General features: G+C 37.0%; 1 protein-coding gene and 1 pseudogene across 1 annotated transcript in view; both read right to left on the bottom strand.

Annotated features, from left to right (window-relative positions):
- The window catches only part of LOC145245826 (syntaxin-18-like), a 51,760-nt gene extending 36,164 nt beyond the window's left edge, over nt 1-15,596 (bottom strand). The window contains exons 1-2 of the mRNA XM_080107474.1: nt 15,372-15,596; nt 4,241-4,308 (exon numbers count right to left, since the gene is read on the bottom strand). Coding sequence (XP_079963600.1) covers nt 4,241-4,308; nt 15,372-15,527 — 224 coding nt within the window. The 5' untranslated portion in view covers nt 15,528-15,596. The remainder of the gene's footprint in view (nt 1-4,240; nt 4,309-15,371) is intronic.
- LOC145246252 (U2 spliceosomal RNA) lies at nt 14,377-14,528 on the bottom strand (annotated as a pseudogene).
- Nucleotides 15,597-21,227: the final 5,631 nt, after the last annotated feature.

Below are 21,227 nucleotides of genomic sequence, written 5' to 3'. Positions count from 1 at the left end.
TGAACCTTTTACACATATAGCTTTTTTTTTTCTTTCTTTGCATGTGCAGTGGTGATGGTAATGCCTGGCACATTTTCAGAAGTTGATAAAGCACAAGGTTTAAAGTCCAAAAAGTGTGAGGCACTGGTTGAGCATGTATGTGTTAAGCAAAATGTATTTATTTATTGAAAGAAATACTGCATTTGTTTGGCTTTTGCGACCATTAAATTTGGAATTTTGTATCCAATATCAACATTATCTGATGATTACCATCATCATAGCACATAAAAAAAAAAAGCTGTATTTTTCTGTTGAAGATTCTGTTATGGATCAGAATATCAAATTGAATTTTAATAAATAAATGTATTTATCAGGTTGACAAGAAAGTTATTACAGTTTTTAACTTTTAAATTAAGATGAACATATCTCGGCTCAAACAAAAATTTATCGATCAAAATAAGCACCATCCAGATCAACACCCTTTTGTCAAGACAAAACAAGTGTCTATGGCAATAACGTAAAAATCTTGCGTTCTAGTGGCGATGAAGTCGCTGAAGGCGTTTTTGATATCGTTTAGGTTTTTGAAGCATTTCCTATGCAGAAAGTTGCCGAGATGATTGAAAAAGTGGTAGTCGGTAGGTGAGTGGTCTGGAGAGTATGGTGGATGAGACAGTTTCATAACCCAATCCGTTCAACTTCTGCAAGGTTAGTTTAGCAACGTATGGTCAGGCATTGTTATGGAGGAGAATTAGGCCTTTTCTGTTGACTAATGTTGGGTGTTATTGTCAAAGTTTCTGATGTATTTCATCCATTTGCCCACAGTACTTCAGCACCATAATGGTTTCGCCTGCATTAAAAAAAACTGTAAAACCAGTTGCAGACAAGCAAACAGTCAGCATGACCCACTTTTGGTGCAACTCTGGCTTCGGAAAGTGTCGTGGAGCTTCATCGGCATCTAACCACTGAGCGGAGCGTCGCCGGTTGTCATAACGAACCCACTTTTCATCACAAGTCACAACCCTGTTGAGTAACTGGTCATTTTTGTTGCATAGAAGAAAGGAAGATGACAATAATAGCGTTTCATTTGGCTGTCGTTCAATTTGTGAGGCACCCATTTATCAAGTATTTTTGTCTTTGCAATCTCCCTCAAGTGGTTGGAAATCTTTGTATATGTTACATCTAATTCAGAAACAAGTTCTCGAACAGTTGTGTGCATTGACTTCAACTAAGCTCTTAATTGATTGCTGTCAGCATTTGATGGCCGACCACTACACTCATCAGTTTCAAGACTCATCACCACCACAAAATTTCTTAAACCACAATTGTACTGTGCATTCAGTAGTGATTCCTGGGCCAAATGCTTCATTGAAATCACAAGCTGTTTCAGCAGCTTTTTGACCTAGTTTGAATTGCAATAAGGAAATTATGAGAATTTGTTTTATTTTTCATCTAGTATTCAACGTTTTGGAAAGACATAATTGTTTTAAAACGAATGCAATTTAAACAATTCAATAGAGAAAAATGCGCTTTAAAATGATATATAAAGTAAAGATATAATAACGAAAACATGTTCAAAAATACATCATTTGAAATCAAAATTAAAAATTCCGCAAGAACTTTCTAGTCAATCTAATATATTTTAAAGAAATTCTGCATTTGTTTACTTTTTTAAAACTGTTAAATTTTGTATCCTAAAATATATTTACTATTCATAGACAACAAATTTAGAACGACGTTCACATAAAAAAATTTAAAAAAATATCTCCATCCTTCTAACATGAAGCCACCATGTTGTTTAGAAAGTAAATTAATTTTAATTTTTATTAAGATTCTACTTGCTTATTTTCCGTAAATTTTGCTGCATATTTATATTTCTCTCTTTAGTAATATATGCATAAGTCTTCCTGTTATTTTCTTTTTTCGAACTGCCATATTTCGCATGTATCTGAATATAAATAAACACTTCCTCAAGTGCATCTGGTCAAACTTGGGAATCTGCATGGAATTTCAAACAGGATCTTTTATTATTTGTATGTTCATTTATTTATTTACGGACCGATATCCTCATCTTTATAATTGTTGTTTCACAATGTTTCGGACAACTATTCTTTCATTACCCTCCAGGGCCTGCGGCAGGCACAGTGGATAAAGACGTTAAATCTCTACAGTTCCAGGTAAGCATTGTCTGAAGATAGCGGTTTTGATCCTACCCAAAGCCGACCAGACAATTAGTTGGCTAAAACGTGGTGAAAGACAACAAACATCTATGGATTGGTTGGTTGTTTTTGTTTTACGGCATATCGACACTTTTCAGGTTATTTAATGCTGAATCCAGTGATTTTGAAGAAAAATTTTTTAATACAATGTTTGTTTTTTTTTTTGTTGTTTTTTTTTTTTTTTTACACGGTGGTCACCACTTATCAAGGCCCGGAAGCCACTCAGGGATAAAGGTTATTGCGAGTACAGTACGTTAGTGTGAAGATTTAATGAAGTGTTTACTTAAGGGGGCGGTTCATTAGGAATTTGTTTACATTGGACTTGAAGAATCCAAGTTGTAGTCAGGTGGGAAGCAGGCAGACGGAACAGAGTTCCACAGGCATGCAGTTCTAAGAAAGAAGCTTTGTTCATGGAATTTACGTTTTGATTTAGGCACAGATAAAGAGTGGGGAAAATTTTTGACAGTGAATTCAGCTAGACGGTTTATATTTAACCCATAGTTGGGACCCTAACAGGTACTACCACTCTGGGTCAGAGTGGACCTGGGAACAATAGCAATTAAGGGATGGCTTCACACTCCCCAAAGCCCGCAAGCTGGGGCCTCACCATCGGATATAGTTTAAGACGTGTGTGTAGTATTCCTATCCCGTCGCAGTTAACAACCTGATGAAGGCCAGAGAAATAGTTAGTCAAAACGTCGTCAAAGGATTCCAATAATAAATTAGTATACCATTCGGTACGGACCCGATAATGGAAGACCAGATAAAAACAAAAAACTTGGATTTATAAGAAAAAAAAATCAAACTTTGATCACCCTTCGGGGCTCGTGGTACAATGAATAGAGGCGTTGAATCTCTACGGTTCCAGGTGAACATTGTCTGAAGATAGCGGTTTCAATTCTACCCAAAGCCGACCAGAACGTGGTGAGACAACAACTATGGAAGGCAGTAATTATTGAGGATACAATTAAGAAACCCATCTCTCCTATCCCATCGCAGTTAACCACCTGATGAAGGCTAGAAGAATAATTGGCCGAAATGTTGTAAAGTAACAACTATGAAGATGAGGATAAGAGTCCGCAAATAAATAAATGAGGATCCTTTATTTAATCCACACTGGTAACATGTTCTCATTCTGTCAGCCATGACCAAGTAGAATTCTTAAGTAATTTACAATTGTATCGCATGCACTGCAAAGTGAACCTTCAACCTCCAGATACAAAGAATAAAATTGTGAATTAGTTAAGACTAGCAGGGGGTACCCGGCGATGCATGGGTGTCTTAAGGTAAATCAAAACTCCGGGGGGGGGGGGTTAAATAATAATAAAAAAAATGTTTTGGTAGGTGAGTATGAGAATCGAACCCGTACCCTTGAGTTGGAAAGTAATGTGTGAAAAAAAAAAAGTGCGATGTTACCATTGGGCCACCGCGACATACAGCGTAGATGTGTTTGAATTTATTTATCTAACTATAACTATAAAAACAGGCGTGCGTAACAAAAGTTAACTTTGCTGCTTCCATTTGACCTAATTAAGAAGGTCAAATAAAAGTCACGCAGCGTGCGCCAGGAACACGTCCGTTTGAATAGTTTAGTTTCATTTTATTTATACTAAAAAGCCCAATCAACACGGAAGAAGCCAAAATAGCAATAATTTTGTAAAAATCAACGTAAATAAATCTATACGTTACGCGCTTTCCTAATTCCTAGATTCCATGATATAGGACCTATATACATAGTTTTAAGCGATAGTAACGACCACGGGAGCGTGTGCTCGAAAAGCCTTTTGAAGATATACACGAAATGGTCACACATATTTTGCCTTTTATATATATAGATTTCTACCCGGTCATGGCTGACAGAATGAAAGCATGCTACCCCTGTGGATTAAATAAAGGGTTCTGTTTGAAATTGCATGCAGATTCCAAGTTTCACAAAATACACCTGAAGCAGGTTCAAGGTTACATCAGTCGAAATGCGAGAATAACACTCAAGATGAGAACAGTAGATGGAATAATCCAAATAATACACAAGACTGTTTTCTTACCTGCCAGCAGAAAGATATTCCTTTCGGTGCAAAAGCAGAAACTCTTTAAGTTTACTAATGCTCTGTGTCTGAAAAAGTAAACAAAAAAAAACCTTTTCATTCAATGTTATAAGTAAAACTTTAAATTAAGCAAAGAAACATATTTATTTATTTTACTTTTACAAAAGAATCATCACTTATCCAGATCCGGAAACCACTCGAGGATAAGGGTTGATGAGTGTACGGTAGTCAATAGGACAATATCATAGTAATCGTTAGTAGTGGAAATTTGTTAAATTGAATTACTTAAGGAAAATGGCTCATCAAGAACTTGTTTACATTGAACTTGAAGATGACCATATTGTAGTCAGCTGGAAAGCAGGGAAACGGAAGAGAGTTCCACAGGCGTGCAGTTCTAAGAAAGAAACTTTGTTCATGGAAGCCACGTTTAGATTTAGGCACAGATAAAGATTGGGGGAGAGGGGAGGGAATTGTTGATCGTGATTTCAATGAGACAAGCGTTTTTCATGAAAGTTTAGGCAAGGGGGGGGGGCATATCTTTTTTTTAAATCTTATACACATATCTTTAGATTAACCGATTTGCTATATAGTGCAAAGTTTGAGAATCCATGGAGCAACAAATTCATTCTTACACCAAACTAATTATAATGATACAAATACTGCTACTACTACTACTACTAATTCATCTAAGAATGTGATAAATTCTTCAGTTGAAATATCTGTTGAAATATATTTCGTCAAGGACACCAAGTCAGCTATCACCATCTAGAAAACAGGGGAAGTAATGCAACAATGAAATGTCTCAAAGAATATGCCGGAATGCCCTTTAATTTTTACAAATATACAATAAAAATAACATTTTGTTCAATGTATCGTTCGTTCTCTGCTGGTACCTCTACTACTAGTCTTTCTCTCCTAGACAGGGTTCAAAAAAGAATTGCCAACCCGATAAGTCCAGCTCTATCAACCAAACTCTAATCCTTGTCCTATCAACAAAATATTGCATCCTTGTGCCTATTTGACCAGTATTTTAATGGCAGGTGCTCTGATGAACTCCAAGCTCTAGTACCCCCTTGGCGTAAATACCCTGACAAACCTGACAAGCAGCAAAATCCCACCCTTATAAAGAAGAGATCTCTAGATGCCGGAAAGTTCCTTCCCTCGAACTGCTAGACTTTGGAATTCTCTTCAGAGTTCCTACTTCCCCGACTGTCTTATATGCAAAAGTCCGAATTTAATATGAACAGACATCTTGCCGCTCAACTCCCTGTATAGTGTTCCAGCAAATTTTGTCCCAAATAGTAGCCCCCTACATCCAAGTGACACTATGCCTTGTTTGGAATGAAAAAGTAATTAAAAAAAATTATTTATAAAAAAAAAAATTACCATTTGTTTTTTTTATAAGCACAAGTGAATAATAGTTTAAAAATGATTAAAAAATAAAAAAATTTGGCAGTTATTAAAAAACAAAAACGTGTCCATAATTCTATGAGAATGTTTGTTTGTTAAACACAAGCAAAAGCAAAATTTAGTTTTTTGGTGTCAGATTAATAGTTGCATATGTTTAAATCTGGGCTCATTATTATTAATCCCTAATTGGGCATTGAAAAGAACACCATAATACTTATTCGTATTATTTGGATTCATCAGACAACTGTTCTTATCTCGTGTTATTTTCCACCGTTCCCCTGTCTATAATTTTTTTTACTTTACCCCATAATTGTAGATGGAATAACCAATCCTTATCTCAAAAATTTAGAAACTATAATACTTAGTTTGCTGCACCTTATTTTCACAACATTTCAGTCCGACCTTCCTGTATCTTTTTAAATTCGGGAATGTTTCTGTCGGTATTTGAAATGACTTGTTCCATGACTGGATAGAGGTACTAATTCACGATTGTATTTTTTAGTTGCCCACACTAAGAATTGAACCTTCAACCTTCAGGAGAATATCACTTTTACAATTGATTTTTCCAAGTATTCTAACCCACTGCACCACAAGTCCTTGCAGACAGTTCTAATATGAATTTTAGGTACCCTAAACCTATTTTATTTCTAGCTGTAAATATAACTATTTATTATGGCTATATATATATATTATTGCACATTATTGTTATTTACTTATTACTGTAATTATTATGTATCATTTATAATTAACAGTTCCCATATTGTGTTAAATTCTATACTAGGTCCACTTAGTAACTAAGCGTCTACCAGCACATGTGCTGCTTCTTTAACTCATCTTACTCTCCACTGTTCTCTGTCTATAATTTTTTTACTTCGTCCCATAATGGCAGATGGAATAACAAATCGTCATCTCAAAAATTTAGAAACCATAATACTTAGTTTGTTGCACCTTATCATAACAAAGGTCCATACAAAATTTCAGTCAGAGTTAGATCAGTCCAGTACTTTCCAAGAAAAAGTGGAATGGACAGACAGTCTAAGAGAAATATAATATAAATTTTCAATAGGGGAGATGAGAAAATACTGTTAAATAATGGGCCTACATAGACAAAATGGCAGTTGTGGCCAGTGTGATATATAAAATATAAAATTGAGAATCGGGAATTAAGTTCAAATGGGTCTATTGCGAACGTCACTGTAGGTTGTTTGCTTACCTAACAGGATATGGTTCAAATAGTGCAGAGCAAATGCTGACATGGAGTGATGTTATCGTATTGTAATGTCATAATCATTCGTGGAACACAATTATGAGATTCGGAGTGTGATTTTGGGTGGCAGAGACAGTGGATTGGAAAGCCAGTCTCTGGATCTCAGAGAAAAAAGGCAAACAAATTTCTTGTGGATGTATCGAGAAGAGCCAAACGGGAGATTGAGATCACAGCAAGATAAAGAGCCTCGTTCTCCCTTAAGGTAGCGAATTGGTGACACAGATTTGATGTAGTGACATCAATGTCTGAATAAAAACTCATTTAGTAATTGTCTGTATTTTTGAGATGAGGTGTTTTCATTTATTGAGATTGTCGGACTGACTTCCTCATCTTGGTTGTTCTAGTCACAACGTTTCGGTCGTTTTGCCCTCCGGCCTTCATCAGGTGTTTTGTATCGGACTGGGGAACCGTTTGTTAGGAGTCTCGAACCCAACCTTTTATTATTATTATTACAGGGGTACCGTGTTCGGACTCCAGCTAGGCTCTGAGACATAGTTGCTGATTCTCTGTTTTGAATGTTACTTTTCACTGCCTTCGTTCAGGATTGAACTCAGCACCTTTGGGTAACTATAAACTTTGATACAACGTCTAGGACCACTCGGCCATATGTCACTAGGTTGAAGGGTTGGGTTCAAGATTCCTAACAAATGGTTCCCCAGTTCGATACAAAACACCTGATGAAGGCCGGAGGGCAAAACGGCCGGAACGTTGTGTCTATAACAACCAAGATGAGGAAGTCAGTCCGACAATCTCAATAAATAAAAACTCATTTGTTTAGAAAAAACAGAGATTTGCTCATGGGTGTTGAGAAAAGTTTGTTCCAGAGCTGAGGAGCAGAGAACAAACAAAATAAAAGGTATGTTCGATTTTATTGTAATGAACAAGACATTCGGTTCAAAAACCATAGACGTCTTTCTTATGTAAGAACACTTATCAGGGCTTTACATTGCGAGTGACACAGTCGCATTTGCGAGTGATTTTTCCGATTGGCGACTAGAAATAATAAAATTCATATCTTTTGGCGATTGCTTTTTTTTTTTTTTTTTCTTCAGCCAACAATCTTCAAAAGCTCATTATTTTTTTAATAAAACGAGCAAATTAATAAAAAGAATATAGTCTTTTTTAAATGAAGGCTGTTTAACCCTTAGCCTATGCTGGCTGTTAATTTTTTTAACACCTAGTTTTTACAATTACAAACAACTGCAACAATGGTATCTTCAAGGACTATGAAATTCTTCTTTACCCTAACTGCATTAATCAATGAATGAAACCCATGTTTGTATTGTTTTTTGATTAAAAAATTATTTTTCAAAGACCCTAGACTTGATTTTATATGATGTGAAAATTTCACACCTGTCCGTCGTAGGCAATGTGTCTAAAAATACCATCATAGCCTAAGGCTTAAAAAAACAGGTTAAGAAATTCGAACATTTATACCTTCAAGTCTCAATATAAAATTCGGTGCATATTTAAAATTGCAATTATTTAAGAAAAATACAGAAAACTCTTTATGATGTAAATATTTGCCACAAAACAAAGACGTCATATTCCAAAAAAATCACGTATGGTTTGGCTAGTAACTTTTCTATTTGGTTAGGACATGAAAATATGTAGTTGTCAAATGTCGACTAAAAATAAATTTATCCGTGGAGTCCTGCTTATAGACCTCCAATGGTTAATGTGCCGTAACAGTGAACATGGAAGAAATCAGGTAACAAGATGCAATGCCCTTTATGAAGCAAACTAAATGCCAAACAGTTGTAAAACTTACAAACAATGAATAAACAATAGAGGAACAGTAAACAATTTATTAATGAGATGTCATATAATTGACTGCCATGTGGCGAGTACGCTTGTGTTATGTATGAGATAAACATTATATGTAGGAACAAAGCAAAATTATATTATATTTTCACCCCAAACAAGGCACAGTGCCACTTTGATGCAGAGAGCGACTATCAGGGACATAAGTTGCAGGGATACTATGTAGGGAGTTTAGCAGCAAGATGTCCGCCCACATTACACTTGAACTTCTGCGTGCCAGTACAGCAGAAACCTAATGAAGGAAATTCCAAAGTCTAGCAGTTCTAGGGAAGAAACTATTAGAGTAGAAGGCTTTCTTACATCTAGGGATATCTACTGTGTAGGGGTGGGACTTTGCTGCTTGTTGGGTTTGATGGAGGTATTTATGTCAAGGGGGTACAAGGGCTTGTAGTATGTCGGAGCATCCATCATTAAAATACTTGTAAAACAGGCATCGATGGGATAGAGGTTGAAGCTTGGATGACAGTTCAGGACCTATCAGGTTGGCACCTCTCTTTTGAACCCTGTTTAAGAGTGAGAGACTAGTAGCAGATGCACCAGCCCAAATGTGACAACAATACTCCATACATGGGCAAATGGTGGCCTTATAGAAGTACAGGATACTTTCAGGCATAAGTAACTTTCTAGCACGGAAGAGAGAGCTCGCCTTTTTTGCAGCAGCCTTGGAAATGCTCTCGATGTATCTGTTCCAACTCATGTTCCCTGTGAACGTTAAGCCAAGGAGTTTGAACGAAGTACTTTCAGGTAATGTATCTTTAGCCATAGCCATTACTGGTTGAGAAGGTTTATTGTAATTATTAAAAGAAACGAGCTTAGTCTTGGCAGCACTAAACATTACCATCCATTTTAGACCCCATTCCACTACAGACTCGAGTTTTCCTCTAGGGTTTCCACCATTGCCTTGGATATGCGTTTGTTAGTTTTTCCCTCATGCCTGTTACAGAGTGTGATGCCATCAGCATATATACCCATCTCAGAGACTATTTTATCAGTGAGGTTGTTCATGAATATCAGGAATAATAAAGGTCTAATGATCGACCCCTGAGGTACACCCATATTTATATCATATTGTTTAGACATACAACCATTGAGGACAGCCTGGATTCTTCTCTTATTTAAGAAGGATTTAATTATGTTAAGTATTTGTCCAGTAATACCATAGGATCTGATTTTAATAAGACCATCGTGCCATACCCTGTCAAAAGCCTTAAATATATCTAGGGCTACTACCCTCCCCTCGCCTGCTTTATCCAGTGCATGGTATATACATTCAGAAATTAGTTAGAATATCTGCAGTAGAATGGGCTTGCCTAAATCCATATTGACAGTTGGACAGGAGATTAGCAACTGTAAGGTGGTGGACTAGAGCTTGATTAATTATGAACTCAAATATTTTGGTAAACAGAAGGGGAGGCTAATGGGGCGATAATTTAATGCGTTAGTTCTTTCGTCAGAATTTTTGTTAATTGGAACTACAATAAAATATAACAATACAAAATAAAAGAATAATAAACAATTTATTAACTAGATGAGTCAAAGTACATTTTGTTAAAAAATAATCTGCCAATTTGATATTTGTTTTTAACACAAGAAAAAGACAAGATTATGCCATACAGTCATCTAAAAATTTCTATAATTACAAAGATATAAGAAAAACTTTATTTTACAAAAAATTTATTGTGTACGTTACTACTAACCCTAAGTCCTTGGAAAGCTTGCAACTCAGACTAAGTGGTAGGGTAAGTCATATTTTATTTTTTAAGGAATGAAGCCCTGTTCAACAGTTAGGCGACAAGTAACTTTTTTTTTTATCATGTGCCAAAAAGTAATTGGAAATAAAATTTTTTAAAGTTTCAGCATATATCTACTGCACTGTTATTGTTGTTTTACAATTTCTTGATTGTTAACTATTCTGCACTTTTACCATCAAGATTCTTTCTTTTTTTTTTTTTTTTTAACTATTCGGGGTTTGCTTTACAATCCACAGAGGTACAAAAAAGTGGTCAAAAAACAAATATATAACAAATAAATCTTATCAAAGGCAAGAAAAGTTACTCTTCTACCTATCTAGAAAGGATTTTAGTGGTTCTATTCACTTTAAAACTCATAATCGGTTAGAAAATCATAGTGTTTATCGATAGGTGCGAACAAGAAAAAAATGGCTGGAGCTGACCCTTAAATTTTTTTTTTTTTTTTTTATTCAATTTTCACCCCAAACAAGGCACAGTGCCACTTTGAAGCAGGGGGCTACTATCAGGGACTTAATTAGCGGGGTCATTATGAAGGGAGATGAGTAGAAAGATGTTTGTTAACATTACACTTGAACTTCTGCATATCATTGCAGTTGGGAAAGAAGAATCCCGGAAGGGAGTTCCAAAGACCCGCAGTTCTGGGGAAGAAACTATTGGAGTAAAAGGCTTTCTTGCACCTAGGGATCTCTACTGTAAAGGATGAGACTTAGTAGCTTGTCGGGTTTGTCGGGGGTAGTTACGTCAGGGAGGTACAAGTGTTTGGAGTTCGTAAGAGCATTCACCATTAAAGTATTTGTAGAACAGGCAGAGGGATGCAACATCTCGTCGATGGGACAGAGGCTGAAGCCTAGATGACAGTTCAGGACCTATCAGGTTGGCGACTCTCTTTTGAACCCTGTCCAGGAGTGAGAGACAAGCAGCAGATGCTCCAGCCCAGATGTGACAACAGTACTCCATACATGGGCGAATGGTTGCCTTATAGAGGTATAGGATACTGTCAGGCGTAAGTAGTTTTCTAGCACGGTAGAGGGAGCAAACCTTCCTTGCAGCAGCCTTGGCAATGCTCTCAATGTATCTATTCCAGTTCATATTCCCTGTAAACATTAGGCCGAGGAGTTTAAAAGAAGTACTTTCAGGTAATGTGTTCTTGGCCATTGCTATTGGTGGTAGAGAAGGTTTCTTGTAGTTATTGAAGGAAACAAGCTTAGTCTTAGCAGCATTGAATGTGACCAACCATTTTTTGACCCCTTTCCACTACAGATTGGAGATCATCCTCTAGTGTTTCTGCCATTTCCTTGGATATGTATTCATTTGTTTTCCTCTCATATCTGTTATAGAGAGTCGTGTCATCGGCAAATATACCCATCTCCGAAACAATTTTATCAGGGAGGTCGTTTATGAATATCAGGAATAATAGAGGTCCAAGGATAGACCCCTGAGGTACTCCCGCATTTATGTCATATTGTTTGGATGTACGACCATCGAGGACAACTTTGATTTTTCTATTACTTAAGAAGGATTTAATTACATTATGAATTTTTCCAGTGATTCCATATGATCTAATTTTCCTTAGAAGACCATCGTGCCATACCCTGTCAAAAGCCTTAGATATATCGAGGGCCACCGCTCTACCCTCCCCTGTTTTATCCAATGAACGGTATATACGTTCAGAAACTACAGTTAAGATATCTGCTGTTGAACGGGCTTGCCTGAATCCATATTGTTTGTCAGTCAGGAGTTTAGCAGCTGTTAGGTGCTGGACTAGGGCTTGATTAACTAAGGACTCAAATATTTTGGCGAAAATCGGGAGGAGGCTAATGGGGCGATAATTTAGTGGGTCAGTTCTTTCATCAGAATTCTTGAAGACTGGTACCACAGAGGCGGTTTTCCAGCAGTCAGGAAAACAAGATTCGTTAAGGCATTTATTGTAAAGTTTGGACAGAACTGGAGCAACCTCGGCAGAGCATTTTTTTAATAGCACAGCCGGGATGAGATCTGGTCCACATGCTTTTGAGGTGTCTAGGTTTTTTATAATAGCATGTACCTGAGTAGGGGTGATTTTCAAATCGTCTAGTGTGGCGTCTGTTCGCAGAGGAAAATCAGGGAGTGAGTGGTGTACCGAGTTCAGTGTGGAGTTTGAGGCAAACCGACTGGCAAGTAGATTAGCCTTGTCAGTTGCTGTGCAAGCAACCTCATGATTGTTTGATAGTGGGGGAATAGCTGACTGTCCATTATTTACTACGCTGTTGTAGATTTTCCATAAACCCCGGGTTCCTAAATTCTGTGCTTCGATGCGTTTTCTGGTGGTTTCAGAGTAATCTGTCTTAGCTGTCTCTATCACTCTCTTACAATTATTTCTAGCTTCTATAAACTTCTGTTTATTTGAGCTGGACTTATGTCGGTTGAATTTGCGGAACGCATGCTGCCTTTGACAAATGGCAGCTGCACAAGCAGAAGTAAACCATTGGGGAGAGTGGGGCTTGCTATAGAATTTCCGTGCGGGAACATGTGCTTCAATAGCAGTTTTAAACCATTCAGTGGTCTCATTTGCACATTGTTCCGCTGGAAGAGTAAAGATATTTTGCCATGGGGCATCTCTGATGAGCTCCCTGATGGCTTCCCAATCAGCCTTTTTGTAATACCTCGTTGTTTTGAGTAGTGGGTCTTCAGTTTTAGGGCGAGAATTTAGGCTGATTTCTACCATTATCACAGCGTGATCAGCATTCCCGAGTGGGCTGTGGGCATTTGTTGTACAGTCATTGGGAACCGTTGTCAGAAAGAGATCTAGAAGTGAGGCATGTTGATCTTGCTGGTCTGGGAAACGTGTCGGAAATGTAACCAACTGATATGTGAAGTTTGGGAGATTAGTTGGCAAATGTTTAGGAGATACACCCCCCCTCTAAAATCCACAATTTACACTTTTTTTTTTTTTACGTTAATTTCATCGATTACAAACTTAAGTTTCAGATTTTAAAAATCTGAAAAAAAAAAAAAAAAAAAAAACTTTTATCGCCAGGGATCAGTTTTCAATTATAACGTTCTACTACATTAAACACCCACATTGTGGCCATCTCTCTCACATAACCTGTGAATATTTCCGTCTAAAATAAGGAGGTTCGGCTAAAATCTGTGTATAATGTAACAAATTATTTTCCGCACAATTTTACAAAAAGTCCATTCTTGGGGTGACCATTTCAATTATTTACCAGATTCTTCAAAAAAAAAAAAAAAAAAAAAAAAAAAAAAAAAAAATTTTTTTTTTTTTTACAATTTCTTATAGTTGGGATTCTTTCAAAGGAAACATGGTTGAAATAGATATATAAGATACATGAGAAAGAGAGAGGGTGGAGAAAGTTCCCTTCCTAACTCCCTTTTTTTTTCTTTTAGACGGAAAGGCTCACCCACCGGTTATGTGAGAGAGTCGCCCCCCCCCCCTGGTGATGGTCACAAAGTAGGTATTCAATTTAGTAGAACGTTATAATTGAAAAATTTTAGTAGAACGTTATTATTGAAAATGTTTTCACGTTAATTTCATCGATTACAGATGAGATTAACGTGTTTTTTTTGTTTTTTTTTAATGTGTAAATTATAGAATTTAGCGATGGGGGCAATCTCCTAAACGACCACCGATGAGTTAAAATGTACAAAATATTGTACTACTATAGTTTATCGCCGAAAATTGAAGACGCCATTTTTCGGGCACCTGTTGTCAGAATCAGAGGGAGAAATCAGTATTTTAAACTATGGGCAAAGCATGAAATAACAAAAAAAAAATTAAAGTACCTATTTACTATGCCTCCCCACGGGACAGTTAGACACCACTACACCAGGGTCGTTTTTTAATGTGGAGAAAAGGTACAAAAACAAAAAATTGTCTCAGTCGTGAAGGAGTCCTTCTTCCTTCACTGAAGGAGTGAAGGGAAGGACTGCTCAGTGCTACTGCTCCTCCACCGAAAGAGAACAAGAAATGAAAGTGCAGCAGCATCTGAAGAACAGATACTACACTTTGATCTTGGCCAAAAGGCCAAGACGGAAAGAACTAATTACTACGTGCCCCAACGTAGTATAAACATTAAAAATTTTCGGCGATAAACTGTAGTAGTACACAAAATACTGTCAGAAACCAACCCAATGTTACCATGACATATATTGGGGGATGGATGGGGTTCTAACAGTCGATTTGCGTGATTTTTGGAATATGAAACCTTCGTTCCGTAACTAGTACGTACATCATAAAGATGTTTTCGCAATTTATTTTTTTAATAGGTTTACCAAACAATGTTTCGTCCGTGACACTACTGTAACATTGAATCGAAGTAACTAAAGATGTGGTTATAAATAAATAATAAATTAATTACTTCAATAATTAAATAAATGAATAAATAAATAAAACAAAATATTAAGAAAAAAAATGCTTATACAAAGAAAGGCGACGGATCGATTTTTTACAAATAAAATTGCAGAAACAGGGAGCATAACTCAGTTTGCTTATTTTAGATTATTTTTAATTCTTGCTTATTGTCCGTTTTTGCTGCTTGTTGTTTTAACTAGATTGGGAATTTATGAACATATTGTACCCGGTACCGCATAGTAATCATAACGTTATTATTTAGAAAGCCATTCTTAACATGAGAAGGGGAAGGTGTTTTTCTAACGATTCTGTACTTTCACCTAACTATTTAATAATAATAATAATAATAATAATAATAATAAAATCTCCCTTTGTTTCATGATTTATCTCCTTCGATCGCTCTGTCACCTTTCTTTGTAAAAGCACCTAAAAAAAAAAAAATTATTATTATTAAAAAATAAATAACTAAACGAGTTACGAAAACCAAAACACGCCGAAAGAACAAAAACAATTCATTCTTTTTTATACCACATTTCGTGCTTTCAAATCGAAATCGTCATCCTTTTTCTTCAATTCGTTCGACACTGAAGATTTAAGATCCGCATCATTGTTATTATTCAAAGAGTTTTTCCGGCGAGATTTTAAGGCTTTTACAGTCGCCTTAAAAACATTAGTTAAGTCCATTTTTGAAAGAATGCAATTCTGTGGAGACGACGACGAAACGAACGGTTTTTACAAAAACTGGAACTAATAACCACAAACCGGAACGATCTTTTAATGTTCCATTCTTACTTTGGTCACTATCAAATATATTTCGGCTGTTACAAATAAAAATAATTACACTTTGAAAATAATTAAATATTTTAGAAAAATCATTTCTATTTGTTTTTCTTTCCAAAATTGTAAAGTGAAAGCGTTGTTTGTTTTACTGTTTACACTGAACTTAATAAAATTGATTTAACATATTAACTTTATTATAATTTTATTATAAGCGTTAAAGTTTTCTACATGTTCAATTAGAAATATTATTTGTGAATTTAACTGCATTTAAAAAATATATATTATTTATTTAATTTCAAAAATTCAATAAAACCATTTTTGTTTTTATAAATTCCCTTAACCGGAAGTTTATGTGTGCGATTTCTTTTTCGTTTTGTGACGTGGGAAGAGTACCAGGTTGTCAGATAAGGGAGACAACTGATTCATATTTTGTTCAGAGTTATTTCTCTTGAGTTAAAAATTTTGATTAAGAATTCGGTAAAACGTTATGATTTTTAATGACACAATTATTTATTTAACTCCGCGAAGATAACCATTTTGCACTACTTTAAAAAAAATCACTATATAATGATGCTAACCCTTATTCTAGTTTTTAATTTTAAATTTACTACATGATTTTGATTCTAGAAAAATTATAAAAATTAAAGCTTAAGCTCAAGGTGTCTTAAGATAAGGAAGTAGACATAGTTTACGTTTGGCAGTGTAGCGACACGCAAGAAACATAACGTCTGTATAAGGAACGTTTCAGTTGTGCGTACAGCTGTTGTCTAAACCCACGCAATCTCCGTGCACAAAACTAGAATTCTGTCTTGTATGGGCTATTGAGGTTTATCAGGTTTGTGTCTAACTCTCTGACTCCATAGAAATAAATAAAAGAAACATATTTTAAGGGTGAATAAGAAAAAGCAACTTTATTTACTATTTGGGAGGTATATAGAGAAGGTTCGTTTTGTGGCAGAAGAGAATGTTCGTGAAATGTGTGTGAGAAAATCAACAGAAAAAATGTTTATTCGGTTATACTTATCGGTTTAGGTGGGAACAAAGTTGGTTTGAATTTACTTTGGTGTCTTCCTTTTTTGGTTTTCGTGAACGAAGTAGTGATTAGTCATTCAAGGCGTTCGGGCCATAACGTGGGGCCAGTACGTCGTTTTTGACTTTCATAACCTTTTCGGGGCTCCTCCGGCCGCGTAGAAAGTCAACCGTCCTTCCTTTTTTTTCTCTTCAAAACCCCAGAAAAAAACGCGCCAAAAACCAAACTTCCTTTTTCCGCCGGAAGTCCTGCGTCTTCCAGTCCGCAGTCAATTCTTATCAATCCCCACACTTGTTTCGCCGACGTAGCTGGAAGCACCTCACGTGATAGAGATGTTGTTTTTATTAATCCAATCGGATTATGAAGAAAATGAATTTCGAAATATTTTTTTCTGACAGTTTTTGGTGGAGCCAGTTTGAAACCTATAAAAAAGGCACACGTGCCAAAACCAATCAGATTTTTCTCGTCCAGTCAGATTTTCCCTGTCGGGTAGACCAGCTCTTCGATCACTTGCTCCGTCTCCTGACGTTAAATCATGAATATAAATGTTGCGCACCTTGCACTTGGAGTTGTAAATTTTTGTGGATCAATTACCAAAATAATATATTTATATAAATTTTCATTGCCTAAATTCTATGCCTTGGAACCATTGAAAGCAAATAATTTTGTTGGCCTTTTTCATTCAAAAAAAAAAAAAAAAAAAAAAAAAAAAGGAAACATTTTTCTAAAGAAATGACATCTGCCTCAGTCAGAGCAAGATTTCTCTCTCTCATGATTTTTACTTACGCATTTTATTCAAGATCTCTCAGGCTAAACACATCTATATATATATAGAGTCCTAACGACCACACAAGAAGTTACAAACATTAACTTTATTGCTGAAATATTCCTTTCCTGAAGATTTCACATTTTTACAAACTCTAAATGACTTAGTCATTATCATCTTCTTGACTCTTGTGCTGAATCCGAACGCGCACAAATAAAAATATGTCAACACAATAACATCATTCGCCTTTCTTGCTATGTTAAATAAAAATCATATTATTAATTTTTATATTCGATTTTTGTTGTGATACCGATTTTGACATCTTTTTTTATATTTGGTTTGCGTCAAGGGATTAGAAAAACGTATCGTTAACAATTTACACCGGCGATAACTGCCGAGTTAAATGCTTATTGTAGTAACAGTGATGATACTCTCTGTGGATCTGGTCTCTATTCACAACACTCATCAAAATCCAGCAGAACATGCAGCGAATAATAGACCTGAAAGTTTTCGCACTTTTGAACATGGCATTTTAAGGTTTAGCGGCTTATTGTTCCCCTTGTGAGAATAATTTATTGGCACCTCTCAACTCTATTGGATTTCATACACATCGGATTTGCAAAGCTCTTTTCCCCATTGCGATGATCTGTTTCTACAGCATCCGGACGGATTATCCAAACATGCAAATAATCTTCCAAACAGTGCAATTACAATGGAGACTGACACTCTATCATTGACAATGGTTACACATGCCGTACTCAGAATTCCGCCTTTTTGAACGCATGACTCAATGTTGTGGTTCACGCACGTGGAGACACAATTTTATACTCAGAGGATTCACAGTGAACAAAGTTCAACCATTTTGTGGTCGTGTTGTCGCATGAAGTCATGGCTGAGGTCCGCAATCTAATCATGGCACCTCCTGGGTCGATCACCTACGACAATTTCAAAACAAAACTCATCAGAAGAACGATGGACTCACAGCAGAAGCATCTCCGACAACTACTCATCGAGGAAGAGCTCGGTGACAAAAAACCCTCTCAGCTCCTAAGAAAGATGAAACAACTAATGGGTGAAAACATGTTACAAACCGATATCCTGAAGCAATTATTTGTCAGCAGACTACCGTCCAGCATCCAAATGATACTGGCATCTTCCAAAGACACCATCATGGTTGAGGAATTTGCTGAGCTGGCAGACAAAATCATGGAAGTCACTGTTTCCATAGCTCCGATGCATGTACAAGCTTCCAGAGATTCTCTCCCTGAAATCACGGACGTCCCTATAGAGGTGAGTGGAGAAATAGAAAGACAAGCTCAACTAATCCAGTGCCTGTCTGATAGGCTGCACCACATGGAGCTGGTATAATGTAGATACTGGCAGAAATCGCAAGATTATTCCCCACCTCAATACTCCAGCAAGCAGGACCGTCCGCGACGATGAACCAGTAGCCAAAGTAACCACAACTTGTATTATTGTCGTGCATGTTATGGAGAGAGGGCTTTTAAGTGCCACAAGCCCTGTTCATTCGTTCAAACCGATAAACCAGTGGGAAATGATCAGGCCAGGCAATAGGAGCGACAGATACTCCTGGCTAACCCCATACATATCGCACCTTCTATGTCATGGACAGAAATACCGGTACACGTTTTCTCGTTGATACTGGTGCAGAGGTTAAGATCATACCAAAAAGACTGGTGAAAGAGAAGCGGCCCCAGTTGACAAACTGTAAACCACTCATCGATCCTGACTTTCGAAGAAAAATCACTAATGTTAAACTTGGGTTTTCAACGCATTTTCCAGTGGGTATTTACCATTGCGAAGCTACCAGTTCTGATCTTGGGAGCGGATTTTTTACAGCACTCTGGCATCCTCATGGACGTCAAGCAAGGGAAGTTAATCGACCACAACACTGTATTTACTGTGCAGAGGAGGATTAACCATACAGCAAGAATAAGCCCAGTCATACTGAGCAATGCAAAGAATACATACACTGACCTTTTAAAACATTTTCCCAACATAACATGTCCCGTTTTTAGCGACAAGATTAACCACAATGTTACTCATTACATTCAAACCAAGAGACCGCCTGTGAGTGCGCACCCACGCAGACTCAAACCCGATCGCCTAAATGCTGCCAAACAAGAATTTCAGCACACGTTAGACTTACGCATAATTTGACTTTCCAACAGTAACTGGTCATCACCACTTCACATGGTGCTTAAAAAGACGACCAGTGACTGGCAGCCTTGCGGGGATTACCGGGCACTCAATAGCCACACTATCCTGGGCAATTAACCTATTCTCCACCTCCAAGACTTTTCAAATTCTCTTTATGAAAAATCGATATTTTCTAAAATCGATCTTATACGTGCATGCAACCAGATTCTGGTCAAACCTGAAGATATTCTCAAAACTGCAATCACTACTTCATTCGGACTTTTCCAGTTTTTACAAATGCCCTTCAGATTGAGAAATGCTGGCCAAACCTTCCAGTAGTTTATAGACACAGTTATATGCAGTCTGCCATTCGTCTATGTGTACATCCACGATTTACTAGTAACCAGCTCATCAATAGATGAACACATTCAACAACTTCAACAACTGTTCCACAGACTATCGGAATACAGCGTCATCATCAACCCCAGCAAATGTGAGTTTTGAATCTCTTCAGTATCTTTCCTTAGTCATGTGATTGATTCGCATGGTAATCGCCCCCTCCTGAATAAGGTTAGATCGATTGCTGATTATCCACCTTCCGCTTCACTGCGTAAGCTCCTGAAATTCCTCGGGTTGATCAACTTCTACAGATGTTTCGTGTCTCACTGTGCTGAAATCGCACAATCCTTAACTGACTTATTCAGGAATAAGAAGAAAAATGAAGCAATAATGTTGAATGGAGCCAAATCACGCTCTTTTACACAGGTAGAGGAAGCCTTGACAGACACAATAATGTTGGTTTTTCCCCATCCCAGCACACCCTTTGCCTTGTTAGTGGATGCATCTGATATTAGCGTCGGAGCAGTCCTGCAGCAGTTCGTTGATAATGTGCGGCAACCACTGTCCTTTTTCTCTAGATGCCTCCAGAATGCTAAGATTAAATACAACACCTTTGGCATAAAACTTCTAGCCGCTTATTGCACAGTAAAACATTTCCGTTACATGTTAGAAGGCTTGGATTTCACCCTATATATATATATATATATATATATATGGACCATAAGCCATTGTCACAGGCTTTATTCACCAAGCCTAGCAAACATTCGCCCAGAGAAGCTCGCCATTTGGACTATTTTGCAATTCACTTTGGATATCAAGTTCATCAAAGGCACCGAGAACGTGGTTGCAGACACATTATCGCCCATGCATATTAATGCCATCCAAACTACCAATAATATTGATCTATACCAGATCAGTCGACCAGGGGAATGATGAAGAATTAAATTGCTTACTACATTCCGAAAACCTAACGTTCAGGCAATTTCCACTACCTTTCTCCAACAAGATGATATGGTGCGACATCTCAACCAGTCATGAGTGCCCCTATGTGCCTCTCAAACATGGACGAGTTGTCTTTTCAAAGCTGCACAGTCTATCACATCCTGGCATCCGTTTGACTCAGAAGTTGGTGACATCACGCTATATATGGACTACTATCAACAGGGATGTACAAGAATGGACACGGGGTTGTATCCGTTGCCAGAAGTCAAAAATTCATCGGCACATCAAGAGTCTTCTTGTTACTTTTTCAGCACCTCAGGCTTTTTTTCAATATGTCCACATAGACATAGTGGGTCCACTCCCACCC

This window comes from Euprymna scolopes, chromosome 23, assembly GCF_053919585.1.
Source record: "Euprymna scolopes isolate OS-2025 chromosome 23, ASM5391958v1, whole genome shotgun sequence".
NCBI lineage: Eukaryota > Metazoa > Mollusca > Cephalopoda > Sepiida > Sepiolidae > Euprymna > Euprymna scolopes.
This window is presented reverse-complemented; position numbering and strand designations above follow the sequence as displayed.